This window comes from Pogona vitticeps, chromosome 3 (genome assembly GCF_051106095.1).
Source record: "Pogona vitticeps strain Pit_001003342236 chromosome 3, PviZW2.1, whole genome shotgun sequence".
In the NCBI taxonomy this organism is placed as follows: domain Eukaryota; kingdom Metazoa; phylum Chordata; class Lepidosauria; order Squamata; family Agamidae; genus Pogona; species Pogona vitticeps.
Window position 1 is genome coordinate 204,589,027 of NC_135785.1, and position 16,277 is coordinate 204,605,303.

Consider the following 16,277-nt stretch of genomic DNA (forward strand, 5'->3'; position numbering starts at 1 on the left):
GTGTTGCTTAGCTGTGGGCAAAATATAGAATGTCCAGTGAAACTGAATCATACCTGGGACTTCAGTGAACTAGTCAAACAAAATGTAAGATGGCTATGTGCATGGTTGGCAGAATTCATTCAGACTGAAATGGTAAGGCTGAAGTGGTTCAGCTGGGCCATAGATGTCCATGGAGGCATACACAGCTGAGAGCAAATCGAGAGATAATGGGGAAAGCATGTATATTTTAGTCATTTGCTTGTACCTTTAAAATAGAAAGAGGCAACAAACAACTTTCCTATTTTTGAAAACAACCATGTTAGAAGATTAAGCAATATGTACCGTACTTCTCTCTTTTTAGAAAATATGTTTCTTGGTTTGGAATAACAAGGTCTATGTATTATTTGATAATTCTGTAATAATCTATGTAGCATACTGCTGTCACGTTCAATTTGTTTACCTAATGAAGGAAGAGCAAACTCTTAATATCTGGCTTATTTTTATTAAAGTTTTAATAAAATTTAACCAAATTAGTAGTACTTAAAGTTTCAGAAACAAACTTAGATCAACACGACATTAGAAAAAAATTTAAAACCTAAATTTATTCTGACTTTAAAATATGTAGTTTTAAAATTAACCTGGTGGTCTATACACAGGCTCAAACAATTAACAATTTACTGCATACTTTGTCTTTAATTTTTGGAAGTTTAAGCCAACCTGTTTCTCCTATAAATTGAAACTGAAGCTTTTTCTTTGTGCTGTACAGCAGTGGTCCCCAACCTTGGGCCTCCAGATGTTCATGGACTTTAACTCCCAGAAATCCTAGCCAGCAGAAGTGGTAGTAAAGGCTTCTGGGAGTTGTAGTCCAAGAACATCTGGAGGCCCAAGGTTGGGGACCACTACTGTACAGTATTTTCTGTTAAGAGAGAGTGTAACATTGTAGCTTTCCTAATGCTCTTGCTTCTTTCTACAGATATTTAGAGGCTTTATAGAAGGAAAAATAGCTTTTGCCCCTACGTACAAATATGACTTATTTTCAGATGACTATGATACCAGTGAAAAATGTCGTACACCAGCCTGGACTGATCGCATATTGTGGAGGAGAAGGAAGTGGCCTTTTGACAGATCAGGTTGGATAATGAATTGAGTTTCTAGAAATAAATTGGTAAAACTACTTCTGATAGGATAATACAGTTCTTAAAGATTCATGATTTTATTTAATAAGAAACTATAATATGCTTGTTTCTGTTCTGGGGTATATTATGTAAGTGACTTTTGTAATATATATAACAATACAAAATTTAACTAATACAGTGGTGCCTCGCTTAACAATGTTAATTGGTTCAAAAAAACATTGCTATGGGAAAACATCGCTAAGCGAAACACGTTTTCCCATAGAGATGCATTGAAAACCGGTTAATCCGTTCCAGTGGGAACGGATTGCCGTCCTTAAGCGAAAATCCCCATAGGAAACATCGCTAAGCGAAACAATGTATCCCCCATTGGAATGCATTGAAGCCTATTCAATGCATTTCAATGGTTTTGCGATGTCAAACATCGCTAAGCGAAACAGGGGACCTAAAACTGTCGTCGCTAAGCGAGGCAAGGTCCCGAACATCGCTATGCGAATTTTCCCCATAGGGAACATCATTAAATGGAGCGCAAAATCGCTCCAGAAACCTCATCGCTAAGCGAATACATCATTAAACGAGGCAATAGCTAAGCGAGGCACCACTGTACAACTAATAAAATTCATGGCCCTTCTGGTCCTCAGAGAAGGAGGCATCCGGGAACGGGTTAATACCATCACCAGCCAGAAAAGTTAGGGGACTCAACAATGAGGAGATTTCTCCCACCCATTCCCTTTACCTCCTCCCAGTTTTTGTTCCTCTTCCTTGCTCAAGGCAGACCTGTTTGTTTGCTCTCTCTGTTTGGAATGTGCCTTTTGGCTTTTCAGTACTTGTTACTCATTTCCTGTACTTATCTTTCCATCCAGAAACAAACAAACAAACTCTCAGACTTTATTTTCTTCTTCTCTGCTTTCCTATTATGGGACATGACTTCTGTGGGGAGATCTTTCAGCAAGATTGCCAAATCAACCAAGGGCTCAGAAATGTTACTGAAGCCGCCAGCTTTCAAACATGTTTGGATTACTTACGATGGCTATGCCCCTCAAGCCAGGTCTAACTCTCAGGCTGAAGTACAGCCAACATTCTGTTCGGAGAAGGAGACATCAAGGGATGGATTAATCCCTTCACTGTGCAAAAAAGGCAGGGGACCTAACACTGAAGAACTTTATGATGCCTATCCCCTCAGCTTTTCCCAGTTTTCTTTCTATAGCACAGCACAGAAAAGGTAAAAGAGGAGCTAGAGAAAGTGCAAGTTGCTGACCTGTAAATGTAGTTCTACCAGAGCTCATTTGTGAATTTAAACATTTGGGTTCTTACAAAATGATCCTCTGAATGTTCCAGAGCTTAGTAGCCATAGAATGTTTCTTCACCCACACCCTCCATTGTGCATGTTCTGGCAATCCCTAATGACTCCTCCTCAGTTTCCCTTTAGCCATTGCTCAATAATAGACCAGTATAGGCATGGCAAACAGAAGAGAACAGGGTAACTTGTGTGAATTTATAGAGGACTACTTGAAGAACTACAGTTACAGGTGAGCAGCCTGTTCTCCTTCATGGGCTCTATGAATTACACATATGTGTGACTTACTAGGTCATTTCTAGCTGGAAGGATATCAACCAACAATGATGAAAGTGTTGCACAGCCAAAGGAAACATTTGATCATGCTGAAAAAACCCACAGGGTGAATAAAATCAATGATTTCTTTAAAAAATGAATTGATTCTAATAATTATTTAAATTCAGACTAAAAACAATTAGTGAGAAATCTGCATTTTAACAATTCAGTTGTGATTCAATTCAATTTGAATCAAATCCATTTTGAATATCCAGTCTGTAATGCTTCACAAACATGAAGGAAAGCTGCTGGTGCTGCCACAACCCTTGTGGATTTAGAAAGCTTCACATTAAAATACTGCATAACAGTCTTTAAGTCGCCACAAGATTTTTATCTCCTCCTTTGGGTTTTGCCTGAACTCATGTGGAGTGTGTTCAGGTAGTGGCAGTCTTGTTTGTTCATAGGCAAGACTGATGATTGAAACTACCTACTTCAACAAGTGCTGGGTTGATACTGATTGCCTCTTATGAGGACCTTGGTAACAGATAAAAAGCTTGTTGATCTGTCAGATTCCTTAGAATACATGTGCATTTCACACTTCAGAGTTGTATGGAGGTCTTTCTTTAAAATCTTAGAAGCAGTGTCTACCAACTTGTATCAACAGTTACATCAACCTTATTTAAAGAGATCTATTCATGTTTATATGTGAGTATAAAAATGAAATGAATGAGAATTTCCCTCCAGGCAGATTCATCATATTTCTATAACTATTTATATCAATTTTAGCGGAAGACATGGATCTTCTAAATTCCAGTTTTCACGATGAAAGTAAACTTATTTACACATGGAATCCTGGAACTCTGTTGTATTATGGAAGGGCAGAGCTGAAAACATCTGATCATAGGTTTGAACTTGGTCTTGCTAATAACTTCTAATCTTTTGGAAGACTATTCCATTTTATTTCTCAGTCATTGATTGATTTGTATCCTTTAATGATTTTTTTCAGGCCTGTTGTTGCATTGATTGATATAGATATTTTTGAAGTTGATGCTGAGGAGCGACACAAAATTTACAAGGAAGTGATTGCAGTGCAGGGGCCTCCTGATGGTACTATAATGGTCTCAATCAAAGGATCTCCTTCAGAAGAAAATTATTTTGATGACAACTTGATTGATGAACTTCTTCAAAAGTTTGCAAATTATGGTGAAGTTATACTGATAAGGTTAGACTATTTTCCATTCAAGGAAAATACTTTCCATACATTGTTATTTTCTCAATTGATCCTTTCCTGTTTCTCAAATTAAAGCATCTAAGTTCCGGGTACATTATTATTTAATTATGAATTGGTAATCTACTTCACTATTGTGCAAGATATGTTATTATTCGCAATACTTAAATGCAGCCCTTTGCACAAAAAAGTGCAAATTTTGGTAAAACGCAGTTTCTGTACTAACCATTGTTATATACTGTGTATATTAAAACATTTGACTGAAATTATGGGAATTGAACATATCAAGTCCTGATGCTAAGAAAGCTGCACTGATGTTCAGACCTGTTTAAAATAATTTCAAAGACAGATTAATTAATTGAATATATCCTAACAAGAACAATTATACTGGCTAAACAGGAGGCAAATCATATTTTACTTCTTAGAGCACTTTTGATTTTTTTTATCATGGAGTCATGGGATCTGCACTGCACAAAACATTTGTAAAGTCAGCGGTGCTAATCAATTGCTCCATTAGTTGTGGAGTTTCATTCAGTGCAACCAATCCTTTTTGAAATAAAAATGGTTTGGACAAATATTCTTTTCACATGTGTTCCTGGCTCTACTGTTCCAGAGAGCAGGCTGCAATCAGTTTGGTAGATTTGGCTCAGGAACTGACCAAATAAACAGGAGCTATATGGTTTAGGCTAAGAATGTTGGTCTTACTAGTGGAGGCCCACCATAAGATACCCAGGATGTCATATGCTTCCAACATTTTCTGGAAGAGGTTTATTGATAAAATAAAGCATGACAGCATGGGGACTTCTATTCTTGTATATCCATAAGTTTCTTAATAGAAGGCATGAAAGGCCTCTTGTTCTTTTAAATAGGCCATGATAGTCATCCCTTCCAGACAGACTTTCATAGATTAAAATAGAGATGCTGAGAACATGTGGGAAACAAAATAGGCATAAGTTGATGTTCTCTGGTAAAGGTACAAGTCTGGCCAAAATACTGTCAGTGTTTACATAAGGTTTCCATAATTTGCCAAGGCTAATTGCAATTGATTGAAAAGGTGATGGAGCATATTTTGGTTGCACAGTCTGGCATATGACCCAGCACTTGACCAAGTCATGCCTGACATATCAGTTAGCCATGGCAAATTACACATACCTTACAGAAACACTAATAGGGTTCTTGTTTTGTAATTTGTCCCTGTACTATTTGGTATATTTTACAGATTTGTGGAAGACAAAATGTGGGTGACATTTTTGGAAGGGAGCTCCGCATTGAATGTGCTCAACCTGAATGGTGTTGAGGTATCAAATACTCCTAAATGTATTTCTAACCTCCTAAGCAATAGTAGTTTAAGTGTAATGTGATCTTTTGGTTGTTAGAGTGATGTTCTATGTTGATTTAATACAAATCTTCAATTAATCACTCTTACATAGTTTCTGCATTTTAGGGCTTCATTCTGAGCTGAAGCCTGCCGAATATACACAATTTTCTTGTGGCTTAATTCAAGAGTATATAGTTACACAAATGGTGATCTGCAGTATGCTGTCACAGTGCACTCTTGGCCTAACAGGAGTGCTCCTGTTCAGAGCTCTACACAGCCTAAAATAAGAGCTTTTATTGTGCTGTCTAGGTTGGAAAGGGCATAATATTTTCTTTTTTACCCTATTAAAGCTTTGTTTTCCTGCTGTGTTGTAAATTAGTAATACCTTCAAGATTCAGGCTGAGATTTAGATTTGAAAGTAGTGTTTTAAGATAGGTTAGTGGGGGTGAGCTAAATGGGAAAAGTGATACATTGTGAAAACTCCAAAACAGAGTTAGGTAATACCTTTATTAGACTACTAATAAAACCTGCTAAGTTTTCAAGCTTTACAGGATTCTTCATCGGGGTGGGCATTCCAACACTCAATAGCAAAGTTAAAGGGAGGGGGACACAGAAAAATCCAAAAATCTCTGGTGGGACTCCATTTTGACACATTGTTTGGACTCTGAAGCTTAACATCTAGCCTGAATAATTGTTGGATGTTTCTGTTCCCCCACAATAACCTTATAGTGATATAATAAAGGTATTACTGACTTTTGTTATTGCATTTTGCAGAGGACCATGTGGCTTTATAAAATAGCATACTATGATGGTAAAATAACACATTTCAAAAACTAGCTTTAAGATGTTTAATTGCCATTGTTTTTATATTTTTGATAATATATTTTAAGAAATTATATAACTAATTAACTCTGAAAAGTTTGTGTTTAGTTTACATGAGATTTCTGATTTAAATTCAGCTTCTTGGGAAAACTATCAATATTAATTTGAAAAGCCCAGATTGGATTAAGAGCTTGGAAGAAGAGATGAGTCTGGAGAGAGTTAATATTGGATTGCCTTCATCAACAAGTTCTACTTTACTTTGTGAAGATGTAGAGGTTTCTGCAGACTATGATATGGAAGGTTTGCCAAACTCAATATTTGTTTGTTTATTTGTTTTTTCATTTATTCATTCCCCTTCTTTCTCCTAAAGAGGACCAAAGGTGGCTTACAATATTAAAACAAACAATAGGAAAACTGGAATGTTATTAAAATATGACATGTATCACCGTGCATCTATTTTTATACAGTCTAAAATGAATAAAAATTAGAACATTCCAAATAATTCCCAGCTGCCGAGCATTATGGTTCCCACAGCTTAGTTAACTCATAATTCATGTCAATGTATGTATTGAACAACAGACCCTTGCCCTGTAGTAATACAGTGGTGTCTTGACTTACAAATGTCCCTACTTATGAAAACTTTGACTTACAAAAAGCTCCAGCCGCAAAATTTTGCTTCGACTTGTGGTCGGAGCTTTGACCTAAGAACAGAAAAAGGCAGGGGAAAAGGGTGGGAAGTTCAAAACATTGGTGACGAAAAGGCTGCTTCTTTGTAGCTCTTTTGTCGCAATGGTTAGAGCAGGGGGTCAGGGAACTTTTTTACTCCTGCAGGGCAGGAGGAGGAAGGAGAGGTGGGGCCAGCTCCGGATCGCCGCCAGGCGCAGGAAGCCGGTGCGCTCCCTGCCCATCCCTGGTGCAGGTCTACTCATGAGTAAGGCCCACAGAAGGCACGGGTCTACTCATGAGTAAGGGCCCCTGCTGCCTGGGCAGCCGGGGCCTGTTACTGGGGAGTGAGTGCCATCTGCCTGGTAAGGTGCTGCTTTTTGTTTTTTAGAAACTTCAGGGTGGATTTCGGCTGAGGGGGGTTATGTTTCTGTGCTTTTTTTCCAGCCTTCGGGGCTTGCTCTGTTTATTTTCGGTTGTTGTTGTTTTTAAAGCCCCAGCGCCTTCCAATGGGGCTTTCTGTGTGCTTTTTTTTATTATTTTTTTAAAATGCTGGAACGGATTAATCCCGTTCCCATGCATTTCAATGGGAAACGGTGCTGCGACTTACGAAAATTTTGAGTTATGGCCACTGTTCCAATACGGATTAATTTCGTAATTTGAGGCACCACTGTACATACTTGCATTCTTATTCCCTGCTATCAGTTCAGCAATATTGTTTGTATTAAATTACTGTATTAGCCTTTTTTTGGAACGTAATGTCCTTTTTTTAGAACTTTAAAATGTGTTTAAACATGAGCTAGAATTTTCAGGCGCCTAAAATCTGAGAAGGCAACTCTCACTTGTAATTAAATCCCAAGGTATCACCTGGCATGATTGTACACCAAAAGATACACCAATGTTATTGTAAAGGTTTGATGACAAGATACAGCATAGGAAAGTAGTACAGGTGTCGCTAATTGTTTTTATGTTCTCTTTGCTGTATTAATTGTAGTACAGTTGGACAGCTTTGTAGTTCTGCTTAGTTAAGAATATTTTACCTTATTTCAAGGTGACATTGATGATTATAGTGCTGAAGTAGAAGAAATTCTTCCTCAGCATCTACAGCTAGCAGCAAGTTCCAGTCTTGGAACTTCACCTGGCTCCTCACCTCGTTCAAGCCCCTGCCAGTCACCGACACTGTCTGATGGGCAACCTCCAGCACTTCCAGTAAGACCAAGCAGAGCACCCAGCAAGACTCCTGGTCCACCTACATCTTCTCAAGGTATTACCTTAGCACACCTCATTATATTTATCCTGTAATTTTATCTCAGTAGCAGTCCTGTCCATATATACATGCAGTGCTAGTACTTATATCAGATGCTACTTTAAGATGCATAGAAAAATAGTCAGCCCATTTCAATTATGCTTATGGAACAAACAACAGTTATTTACAATGGATAAATTTACATGGGAGACAATTTACCTACCCTGTAGATGCAACATGCAAATATGTTGCTGTTACAAGAACAAGGAATAGAATACAGGAACATAAATTGAAGGTGCTCTGAACCAGCTTATTTAAATACTAATTGCCCTAAGGTTGCGAGGCATTTGGGGTCCCAGGGCAGAGCCTCCACAGTCTCTTCATGGGATTGGGTCTCCTTTCAGTTGAGATCCAGCTTTCCTTCTCCCTCCCCTGTCCTACTTGGAAAGAAATGAAAAATAATTTTGTTTCACAGAAGGAACAATGTTTTATGTGTAATTTTCATATTCTTACAATTCTGTTAGCTGTAATGGTTATCGAGCAAATTTGTTTCTATAGAAATATGAGGATGAAGTGTTTTCAATTACTTGCATACAAAACTGAGAGTTGGAATGGAATTTATCATGAAAACTATTCAAATCTGTAAAAGTGTCTTTGTTAGTCCAGATTAAAGTGGAGTGTATACGAATGCATGAGAGATGTTGGGCACAGTTGAACATTGACTTTGGTTGCTACTGTCCTCATTTTGGATGTAGAATGATGGCATGTTAATTTGTTATGGGGAAAAATGGCAAGCTTGGTATTAAAAAAATGTCCAAACCTATTTATGCTGGAAGAGAGATAAAACAATAATGAATATTCAGAGGGCAACTGTATTTTTTTCAGTAAAAAGATCAGAGTTGTGACACCTTAAAGATTAACCTGCTTTATTTGGCATACTTTTTTTTACTCCAAGGAAGTGTTGAAAGTATCAGATGACTCATGCATACCATTCAAGTTCTGTGCTCTAATGAACTGGACAAGACCATCAAATATTCCTCTTTAGGGTCGTCAAATATAAAAAGATTTCACTTAGGTAGATCAATCTATATTATCATATAGATATTATATTCTACTTCAAGGCATTTTTGTTTTTGACTGGCTTTTAAGGCCCTTTAACACTTTGTGGGTTTTTCAAATTAGTTGTCATCTTAACCACTAAAAGTGATTAAATTTAGATCCATCCCCATATTTACTGGATTTATATTACCTGCTTTGAATAATGTAATTTGTAGGGGGAAGAAGGGTTCATCTTTCAACACGCATAATGTTTGTTTTAAATTACCATTATCAGGTTCACCAATAGATTTTCAAACAATTAATCAACAAAGAGAGGGTACGCAAGGATTGGAACCTAAACGCCCACCTCCACCACGCCCAGGAGCACCTCCTGCTCGCCCTGCCCCACCACAGAGACCACCTCCACCATCAGGTAACTCTGTGAGATACTGAAATTGTACCTTAATGGTTTGTCATTTGTGCTAAATCATCTTGAAGTTGCCTACATGTGAACTTCATACAGAGCTATAGTTTAGTTCAGGGATGAGGGAAACTTTTCAGATGATTTTGGACTATAACTCCCCTCATGCCATGGTCTATGTTAGTTGGCTATGTGGGAATTAAAATTTAATACCAAAATCTGGATGGCCATAGATTCCTCTCGACTTACTTAGTATAACAAGGTATGGGACTCATGCATTCTTTCTTCTTCTCATTTCTGGCAGAAGGAAAAGCTTGGCTATCTGACTCTCATAGCTTGACATCTAAACCTTCTGCATCAGAGCTGCTTTGATGTGTCCAATTGTGTTATTTTCATATATGTTGAACTATGTTTCACATTAAGTGTATGCAGGAAGTTCTCAGAGACTATACGTATAATGAGTCAATTTATTCACTACATATTTCAGTCAGTTTTCTAATTCTTCTTTCAATTGATACTCTTTTTACTGCTGCATATCTTACTCTTAAGGAGCTAAGAGTCCTGCACCTGCTAGAAAAGAATGTGGAGGTAATAATTGTTTAAATATGATTCAAATAGTGAACAAAAGATTTGTGGCAGTTTTTATAGCAATATATTAAGTGTGAGTTAATCTTTGTGGAAAAACAAACACTCATCCAGTGTCTGAAAAGTACTGTATTACAATGATAAATATTATAAATGTGGTTATAGAGTTTAAATGGGAAATGCACTGGTTCATTTGACTACTATGTGTCTCTTTCTATTAAAGTCTGAACAGTTTGTTTAGAAAAGATGTACATATTGATTTGTAAGAAAGAAAATCGTATTATTCTAGAACACTTATATGCTATTCTGCTTAAAGAAAAATACCCAAAGCAATGAACGAGTGATACCAAATGCACGTAATGTGTACCATGTGTACAGCCAAACACACAGAAATTAGATTGAATCCTGAGTTCTTTAGTCTGAGTTACACTCATGGGATAGGATTTTCTTACATCATTTCCTCTAGCATAGCTCCCTGCATCCCATGTTCTGTTTAAAAATTTTGGGGGTGCTTTCTGGAACAACATCGGAGATGCTACTAGGATATTGCAGGCAAAAGTTGGAATTAGGCACACCCCTCCCCAATGTATGAGCAGACCTGCTTTTCTCCTTAGAGTACATTAGGATCCAAGCCATAGTGCTTTTGTCAAACAAGAGATTTAAAAGTGGAATTGGTCACCAAGACTATATATATTAGCTGCTTGTGGAGTTTGAAAAGTAGGAAATTATTTCTATAGAATCCATCCTGTAAATATGTTGCTTGTTCTGATTTACACTGACTGGTCTTATTCAAGGAGTTGCTTCTGTGACTGATGTTTTAAGTGGCATTTCTGTGTGCACCCTAAATTTGCATCACTCTTGAGTAAGAGGCTAAGGTTTTTATCTTCTTTATAAAATAGACTTAATCACGTCACTGAAAAATAAAACTACAGTTATCTAATCGTTCCGCATAAAAACTTTCACCTTGTTATTTTTTTAAGTTGCAGTAATAGACAGACCACTTTGACTACTTTATTCAGAACTGAAGCTTTGCAGTTTTCTTTATTTCTGCCTTTCCTTTATCATCTGCATTGCCTGTACAACATATGCTGCTTTTCTGCTTTTCCCTGATAAGGTCTTGGTGCTCCTCCCAGCCCTGTTGTAGCTAGGAGAGAAGAAGGTAACTATTTTTCCTAATGTCAAACAGGATTTTTAACTGCCAAATATTCATACATAATCTGTCCTTGCATTCCAGTATTACAATGTAGACTGACTGGTGCTTCCTAATTTCAATTTGTTAAAATTTTCAAATGATACTCCATTGGGACAAACAAAATTTTGGTTTTAAAAAGTTAATAAAAGAAGAGTCATTTTAAAAAAGTCTCTAAGCAAGAAATGTACCTATATATCATGAGTTTAGCATGAAAATGTGTGCACATAATCTTAAAATTATAAATGCATTCAAAGGAAATAATTTTGAAAAAAATGTTTTGTGTGAGAATTAACATTTCTTTTCATGCACAACAATAATCGGGCAAGTGAATTCACACAGGATTTGTGAATATGTTTTATAGATCAGTTTCTACTGAAACTATTTTGACTTTGTTAAGAACAGGAACTAAAATGTCATATTGATCTCCTTTTTAAATTTCACTGAAGGAAATTTAAATTTCACTGAAGCCTGCTTGAGGTAAATAGGCATTTTTATATGCCATCTTGCAAACTACAGTGGTGCCTCGCTTAGCGAGTGCACCGTATAGCGATGTTTCCGTATAGCGATCCCTTTTTCGGGATCGCTATACGGAAACATACCCGATCTTCGCAATGGGGAAAACCCGCATTGCGAAGATCGGGTATTGCGGTGGCCATTTTGGAGCCGCCGAACAGCTGATCGGCAGTTCCAAAATGGCCGCCGGAAGCCCGGAAATGGCTGCCGGCAGCCGTTTTCGTGCCCTGCCCTCGCTTAGCGAGGGCGCGAAAATGGCTGCCGGCAAGGGGAATCCTCGCTGAACAGGTAAGTAAGCAAGGTATTGGAACGCATTAAACTAAGTTTAATGCGTTTCAATACGTTTCCCCTACCCGTTTAGCGACAATTCCGCATAGCGAGGGTTAATCCGGAATGGATTAAGCTCGCTATGCGGGGCACCACTGTATATGTATTGTGAAGATGAAACTTAAAGTGCCCATTCATAATTTAAAGCATTTTACAATTTGGGGCCTACCACACTAGGTTGTAAGTGCTTAAGACAAAGCATGTAGTTTAGCAACATAAACTTTCAGGTTTAGGATATTTGGAACATTTTATTCTGAACATCAGGTATCGATCTGTAAATTTAAATCACTGACAATATAAACCGATTTCTTGTTGTTGTCCATGTGTCAAAAGTTCGGAAAAGTCCAGGGACACAAAGGAGAGATATAGGTATTGTATACTCATGTTAAATACTTACTGAATTGAAAAGAACTTAAACATTAAATGTATTCTAATTCAATAACACATTGCTCTTTCTGCAGTTCATGGTCAATCTCCACCTCTAACAAGCACAGGAGCATCTGGATACAATGCTAGTAGACCGGTAAGTATTCAGATTTGGGGTTAATTTCCTCCAGACTTTTAAAAGAAGAGCATGACAAAACATAGCTGTGTAATCTTTTGAAATAGATTTTTACCTAGACCAGTCAAAAAGGCTGGTATATCTTTTGTGTTAGGCAGGTATTCTCAATCTAGTACCTTCAAATAGATTACTCATAATCCCAACCAGAAATGGATCTATGGCTGGGAATGATGGTACCTCTAGCCAATAATTTCAAATATTGATAGGGTTCTGTGGTAAAGTTGCTATCAGGCTTCTAATATCTGTTTTATTGTTCAATTCAAATTGCAGTAGTAAGACTTTAGATTTATTTATCACTGTTTATAGATTTCTTATTTATTTATTTATTTATTTATTTATTTATTTATTTATTTATTTATTTATTTATTTATTTATTTATTTATTTATTTATTTATTTATCTTGTATGCCGCCCACACTACCCGAAGTTCTCTGGGCGGCTTACAGCATTTAAAATACAATAAAAAGGCAAAATAAAAGGGCAAAATAATTAAAATGCAAGTAAAATATATATTCTAAAAATTGCCATCAGACCCATATGAAGCATTAGTACAGTTTAAGGGTATTATTCAATTATAGTAGGTCTGTGGTGGATTGGTTCCAAGACCACCACCACCCATTAATGCTGAAAATCATGGATATGGCAGACTCTGTACATAGTATATTACCTGGTTCTCTCTCATGGCCACTTCTTGTATTATACACCTTGGAAATGTGCATTTTGGGCAGGGGGGTTATTTAATATTTTCAGGCAGCAAATAACTGAAAATGCAGGTACAGATCCCGAGGATATGGCCGTCCAACTGTACAGGTCATTTTTTTTATTAAAACTGTAGTTAGAAGAGTAAGCATGTTACAGTATATGAGAAATATAAAGAACAGCTACTGAAAGAAATGTAGCCAATTATATAGCCTTCTAAAATGAATGTACAGTACTGGAATGATTAATGTTATAGTGTTAAAATACAATTCTGCATTAAGACAGGGGCTCTGCTCTTCTTGAATATTATCTAAGATGCTGGTTGTAATTTTCAAAAGCCATGCATTCCTTAAAGCGAACACATTGTAGAGCAGTTATCCACAGTACGGTGCTCTCAAAATGTCTTGGACTGGAACTCCTGGCATTCCAGACAATTCACCATCCAGATCAATGCTGCTTAGAGCTTAAATTCAAAAGAGTTGGAGGGCAGTATACTCCTGCAGTGGTGAGGGGGTTCCTTTTGTCCTTTGCTGACTGTAACATTTGTTGTATTTTTGTGGTGGGTCTGAATACTGTTTGTGGGTTGTGTTTTTTCAAAAGTTTCCCCAAGCAGTCCGTGACCCCTTTGATGTATGGCAGAAATACTTTATTTGTGGGTGGCTGTTTTTCCTCTTCAGTTTGGTGTTGTTTTCTTGGTTTGATGGCTCTTTTGATTTCATTCTTGGAATAGCCATTCGCCTATAGGGCCCAATTCAGATGGTTGAGTTCGGTGCTGAGAAATTGAGCTTCACAGTTCCAATTTGCACGGTCTACCAGTGTTTTGATTATGCCTCTTTTCTGTCATGGGTGGTGGTTGGAGTTTTTGTGTAGGTACCAGTCTGTGTGGGTGGGTTTTCTGTAGACCTTGTGTCCCAATCAGAGGTCAGTTTTTCGTATGACCATGACATCAAAGAATGGGAGTTGGCCCTCTATTTCTTTTTCCATGGTGAATTGACTATTTGGGTGGATGTTGTGAAGATGGTTTAGAAATTCTTCCAGTCCTTCTTCGCCATGGTTCCAAATTACCAGATACCCTGCAGTTGTGGACAGGTATATATTGGAAGCACAAAACACAGCATTCACACCAGAATCAAAGAACATGAGAGACACTGCAGACTAAAACAACCGGAAAAATCAGCAGTAGCTGAACATGCCCTAAAACAAGCTGGACATGAAAATCTATTTCAAAATACTTAAGTACTGGACAACACCAACAACCATTATGTTAGACTGCACAGGGAAGCCATTGGAATCTATAAAAATCAACAGAATTTCAACAAAAAGAAGGCCTAAAACTAAACACGGCCTGGCTCCCGATATTGAAAAATACAGCCTGTAAAAGGTCAATGAACTCTACCCAGCCACAAGGACCAGGGATCATTGCACAAAAAAGACCAGCTAATGACACCCATCAATCACAGTAACAGACAATCTCCCTCTCCTTATCACAACAAAAAACATGCTGATCACCCTATCGCCTGGAAAAGACAAAAGCTGTTCCCACAGCTATAAATACTCAAAGGTAAAAGGTTCCCCTTGACAATTTTTTTTGTCCAGTCATGTTCAACTCTAGGGGGCAGTGCTCATCCCCGTTTCCAAGCCATAGAGCCACCATTTGTCCGAAGACAATCTTCCGTGGTCACATGGCCAGTGCGACTTAGACACGGAACGCTGTTACCTTCCCACCGAGGTGGTCCCTATTTATCTACTCGCATTTGCATGCTTTTGAACCGCTAGGTTGGCGGGAGCTGGGACAAGCAACAGGAGCTCACTCCGTCACGTGGATTCGATCTTACGACTGCTTGGTCTTCTGACTCTGCAGCACAGGCTTCTGCGGTTTAGCCCGCAGCGCCACCACGTCCCTATAAATACTCAACTATCCATCAAACAGTGACAGAGCATGGACAGAGTTCCTACTCCAGTCCTCTGAAGATGCTGGCCACAGAACATCAGGAAGTTCTTTCCATCTTGCAAAAAGTTTGGCATTCTCAACTGGTAGTAATAGCAGGACCTTTTGTCCTATACTGAATTGTCTCGAATTCACTTTTAAGTCGTATCTCCTTTTTCGTCCCTTTTGTACTCTTTGTAATTGTGTCTTAGCCATTTCTGCTACTTTATTCAGATCTCTCATTTCAATTACTTGCTGCACCACTATCTGAGATTCATCTTTAACCTCTAACAATTGCCATCTGCAAATTTTTATGATTTAAATAGAAATATAGGATTTTCAGGATATTGCTGATACAGTGGGGTCTCGACTTACGAACTTAATCCGTATTGGAAGGCAGTTCTCAGGTCGAAAAGTTCTTAAGTCGAATCTGCATTTCTCATAGGAATGCATTGAAAACCATTTAATCCGTATCTGCTCTTTTCGTCCATAGAAACTAATGGGAAGCTGCTATTCCGCCTTCTGCCACTAGAGGGGGATATTTTTTTCTTTTTTCCTTTTAACCTAAGATGACTTAGTTTTAAAAAAAGGAAAAAAAGAGTTCGTAACTCGAATCTAAGTTCGTAAGTCGAGTCCATATATTCCTATGAGAGCGGTTCGTAAGTCGAAATGTTCGTATGTCGAGGCGTTCGTAAGTCGAGACCCCACTGTAGTTGGAAAACTGCACAATAACTTAAGGACATAAATGTTTGTTGTTTCAAAGTTACCATACCTGAATGTTTTGTATTGATAATAAAGCTCCTAAAGTACAGCCATAAACATGCCTCTTCATTTAATGTATTTCAGACTATTCCTCCCCGAGCAGGAGTCATTAGTGCCCCATTAAGCCATGTTCGTCCTCCTGTGGGAAGGCCCACACCTGAACTCCAGCTTAAGCCGGCAGAGCCACCAAGAGGTAATTTTATTGGTTGTAGTGAGGTTCTGTTAATGTAACTATAGTTCAGTGGTTAAACCTATACTAGGCTACCCAACAGTGTTCCTCATTTCATATAAGATCTGTGAATTGTGTTCTT

General features: G+C 37.9%; 1 protein-coding gene across 39 annotated transcripts in view; it reads left to right on the forward strand.

The window, feature by feature from the left end:
• Positions 1–16,277, forward strand: part of SYNJ1 (synaptojanin 1) — a 69,385-nt gene that overhangs the window by 42,268 nt on the left and 10,840 nt on the right. For 17 of the 39 annotated variants that reach the window (XM_078388918.1, XM_020796249.3, XM_020796245.3 and 14 more), the window contains 12 exons: positions 953–1,109; positions 3,451–3,568; positions 3,671–3,886; positions 5,112–5,190; positions 6,170–6,332; positions 7,747–7,959; positions 9,275–9,412; positions 9,950–9,988; positions 11,100–11,144; positions 12,351–12,386; positions 12,479–12,540; positions 16,051–16,159. In XM_078388918.1, the coding sequence (XP_078245044.1) occupies positions 953–1,109; positions 3,451–3,568; positions 3,671–3,886; positions 5,112–5,190; positions 6,170–6,332; positions 7,747–7,959; positions 9,275–9,412; positions 9,950–9,988; positions 11,100–11,144; positions 12,351–12,386; positions 12,479–12,540; positions 16,051–16,159 (1,375 nt within the window). The remainder of the gene's footprint in view (positions 1–952; positions 1,110–3,450; positions 3,569–3,670; positions 3,887–5,111; positions 5,191–6,169; positions 6,333–7,746; positions 7,960–9,274; positions 9,413–9,949; positions 9,989–11,099; positions 11,145–12,350; positions 12,387–12,478; positions 12,541–16,050; positions 16,160–16,277) is intronic. The other 22 variants (XM_078388919.1, XM_078388933.1, XM_078388934.1 and 19 more) reach the window with 4 other exon arrangements.